This window comes from Orycteropus afer, unplaced genomic scaffold (assembly GCF_000298275.1).
Source record: "Orycteropus afer afer isolate SDZICR_OR568_19922 unplaced genomic scaffold, OryAfe1.0 scaffold00517, whole genome shotgun sequence".
NCBI classification, from domain to species: Eukaryota; Metazoa; Chordata; class Mammalia; order Tubulidentata; family Orycteropodidae; genus Orycteropus; species Orycteropus afer.
The window spans coordinates 545,878-549,831 of record NW_006922104.1 but is presented as its reverse complement, the minus strand read 5'-3'; the positions used below and the strand labels follow the sequence as shown (position 1 = coordinate 549,831).

Genomic DNA, 3,954 nt, shown 5'->3' with positions numbered 1-3,954 from the left:
GTATCACTATGGAAGTAGATTGCCCAACCTTCCTTCTGAGGAGTGAGTGGTGGGTTTGAACTGCTAGCCTTCTGGTTGGCAGTCAAATGCTTTAGGCACTATGCTACCAGAGCTCCTAGGCACATACTAGGATACTCAACAGATAAATACTAATTTGCTGAATAACAGTCTAATAAGTACCTAATAAGTATACTCCTGTTCTCCAGTTATACACATATATTTCCATTGGTCTCAAGCATAAAGTAAATATTTCTATTTTTTTAATATACTCATGTGTCTAGAAACAGACCCATGCATATATGAACACCTGATTTATGATAAAGGTGGCTCTGCAGAGGAGCCATTTCCAAAAATGACTCTAGGTCAACTGAATATCCATACAAGGAAAAAATACAACCTTATCCCTACCCCTTATTCTAGGAAGACTGTAGATCTAAACATGAAAGGTAAAAACAGCGCAATTTCCAGAAGACAATATGGGAAGATTATCTTCACAGCCTTGGTGTAAAGAATGATTTCTTAAATAGGAAACAGAAAGTACTAACCTCAAACAAAAATTATTCATCAAAAACACCATCAAGAGAGTGAAAAGGCCAACCATGGACTGTAGAAGATATCTGCAATGCATATATCTGGTAAAGAAATTATATCCAAAATATGTATAGAACCTTCACAAATCACTAAGAGAAAAGACAAACAGCCCAACAGAAAATCAGACAAGAGACAAGCAGGCACTTTCCAAAAAAGAATGTCCAAATGACCAATAAATGCATAAAATGTGCTCACCCTCATTAGGAATCTGTGGAATGCAGATGAAAACTACCAAGAGTTGCATTATACTCATCCACTGAAATATCTAAAATTTAACAGACTAGCAATAGCAAGTGTTAGAATGTGGAACAACAGGGACAAAAAGTACTGGTGGGAATTTAAATTGTTATAACCACTTTGATAGTACCTACTAAAGCTGAACATCTGAATACCATATCATCTAATAACTGTACCAAAAGGGGTGAACAAGCATAGTCATAACAAAACTATTCTTAATAGCCCCAAACAAGCCAATTATCTATCAAGAGTAAAATGATGTCATATTCATAGAATGGAATATGGAAGCAATGAAAATGTACAAACTACCTCTACAGAGAATCACATGAACAAATCTCACAACCATAAGGCTTAATTGAAAAAGCCAGTCACAAAAAGAATAAACATTAGATATTTCATTTACAGTAAGTTCAAAAGCAAGGAGCTCTGGTAGCACAGTGCCTAAGGTATCTGACTGCTAACCAGAAGGCTGGCAGTTCAAACCCACCAGCCACAGAAGGAAGATAGGGTAATCTACTTTCGTAGATTTTTCTGCCTCAGAAACCCAATGGGGTTGCTAACAGTCAGAAATGACTCGAATGCAATGAGTTCAGTATAGTGATAGACCCCAAGAGAGTAGTTATGTTGCGAGAGTGGGAAAGGGGTAGTGAACAGGAAGGGTCATGGGTAGGGTTACCAGATGAAATACAAAAACCACAGTTAAATTTGAATTTCAGATAAACAACAAATAGTTTGTTAGTTTAAGTATGTCCTATGCAATACCCAAGACATGTATTTTTATTTGCTAAATCTGGCAACCCTAGTCATAGAGTACTGGGAATGGTCCATTTCCTGACATTCATTTTGTAATCATCCATTGTGCATTTTTCTGTACAGTGCGCTTCACAATAAAAGGTTAAAAAAAGGCGGGGGGGGGGAAGCAAAAGTATACTCAGCAACAGCCTTGCAGATTTTAAAATACCTTATCCAAGCACTGTTTTTCCTTCCCACCCTTAATCATGGCATGGGAGAGTTGTGTTACTTCTGTGAGAGGTAGACATCAATAATCTCAGCTGTTGCCATACCAAAAGCTGTGGGCTCGACTTTCAATTTTTATTAAAATTACTTTTACACAGCATGTTTATTTCTGGAATCTTCTTCATGCCTTGCCTCTCTGGGCCCATCTTTATTTGGATGGATGGCTTAATCTTACCAAAGGGCAAGGAGCTCTGGTGGCATAATGACTAAGGCATCTGACTGCTAACCAGAAGGTTGGTGATTCAAACCCACCAGCCACGGAAGGAAGATGGGGCAAACTACTTCCTCAGATTTACTGTCTCGGAAACCCAATGGGGTTGATATGAGTCAGACCTGACTCGATGGCAGTGAGTTAACACTAAGCTAGAAGGCCTGCCTCTACCAATCAGTCAAGAAATGTACAAACCAAAGTTTTGGACTGAACAGACACGTGAGAATCAAAATCCTGTGAACTGAGGGAGGCTAAGAAGTGACCAGTACTTTAGAGCCAGCAACCTGGACACAAACATGTTCAGAATTCATAAATTCAAATGCTTAAACATAGAAAGTTTACAACTTGTTGTCATTAGTTGCAGTGGAATGGATTCCAACTCATGGCAACTCCATATGTGCAGAGAACTATTCTATAGTGTTTTCAAGGCTGTGACTTTCCAGGCATCTCTGGTTGAGTTCCAACTGCCAACCTTCCAGCCATTTGCACCACCCAATAGCTCCATCTAATTCCCTCTCATTGGTTTATTATTTATTTTCTCCTGCGTGCACAACTGACAAACCCAAGAGTAGTGCCCAGTGCAAACCAAAGCCTGAAATCACTTTTCTGCTCTTGTTTAAGTAAAGTGCTATTTATTGGCAAAAGTTCTTCAATGCTCAGAGTACATGGTGGTGTTGTTTTGTACCTTCATCTTGTTTTTAAAATAATACCTCCTGATTTAAAAAAAAATTCATCCATGTTTGGGTGCCAATTGGATCCCACCTCCCCTGAGAGTGCCAGGTTTCTTTGCTTTACTAACAAAAAACTGTATTCATCCCTTTCACACACAGTGTACTGCAGATAAATGATTAGACTTCTAGGCTGGGGAAAAATCCAGCTCCACCACTAAGATTGTGGACCTCTGGGTCAGTGAGTGACGCTGTGCCTCAGTTTCCTCAAACATAAAATGGGGTAAAAACAGTATGTAATTCAAAGGGCTGGGGGGAGCTTCAAATGCCCTATAAGGTGATTAAAATACCCCATAAGGTGATTAAAATACAGTTCCTGGCACAACTTAAATGCTCAACATTTATTAAGTATTATTGTCATTATTATTATCAATTTACTTTCAAGGGTCCTGCCACCTATAAGAACACTACTTGTGTATCTATGTAGGAAAAACACCCAGATGCAGTTGAAGGTGGGGGGGGGGGAGACCAGAGGGGAGAGGAGGCTGAGAAATAAGGATTTCATCACCCTATAAAGTTTGGGCCAACTTGCGTCCAACCTCCAGGAGAACCAGTGACCGGGAGTCTCCACCGGGGTCAGTGGCCACACCCGATCCTGCCCAGACCTCAGAATCTGGCCCGGGCCTTTGACCTCAAGCATCCTCATTACTCACATTGCGGTTGAAGTTGTTGCCCGGCAGCAGGGGCAAGGCCATGGCTCTGAGCGTCCGAAGACCGAGGGTCCCAAAGCAGACCCGCCAACTGGCAGCCGCAGCCTCGTGGCCACGTTGTTTGACCTCGCGTTACCTGGAGACCCGAGGCTGTGTAACGGAAGCGGGGAGGCTGGCCGGGGCTTGGGGCGGGGCTCGGGCTGCGGGGAGGGGCGTGGTTTACACGGGGCTCGAATCTGTGTCCGGCGCGAGCTAGATTCCGGGAATGGGCGCCCGCATTCTTCTCCCGCCCATCCGCAGACAATCAACTAGGTGCAGGTCTCTGGAGTCCTCTCTCTGCATGCATTGTGCACACACAAAGACAGATGACCACACCATTCTGCGCCCCTGCCGCTTTATGGTTTAACCCCTTTATACATCTCACTGACTTTCATGCTCTTCCAATGCTTGCCACAATATTTCTGGCCATTTGGTTATTAAATTTAGTTATTCAATAGTTCAAACGTACAGAAAATAATAT

General features: G+C 42.0%; 1 protein-coding gene across 1 annotated transcript in view; it reads right to left on the bottom strand.

Moving 5' to 3' along the window:
- EFHC2 (EF-hand domain containing 2) overlaps positions 1 to 3,479 on the bottom strand; it is a 233,751-nt gene extending 230,272 nt beyond the window's left edge. The window contains exon 1 of the mRNA XM_007955608.1: positions 3,438 to 3,479. Coding sequence (XP_007953799.1) covers positions 3,438 to 3,479 — 42 coding nt within the window. The remainder of the gene's footprint in view (positions 1 to 3,437) is intronic.
- Positions 3,480 to 3,954: the final 475 nt, after the last annotated feature.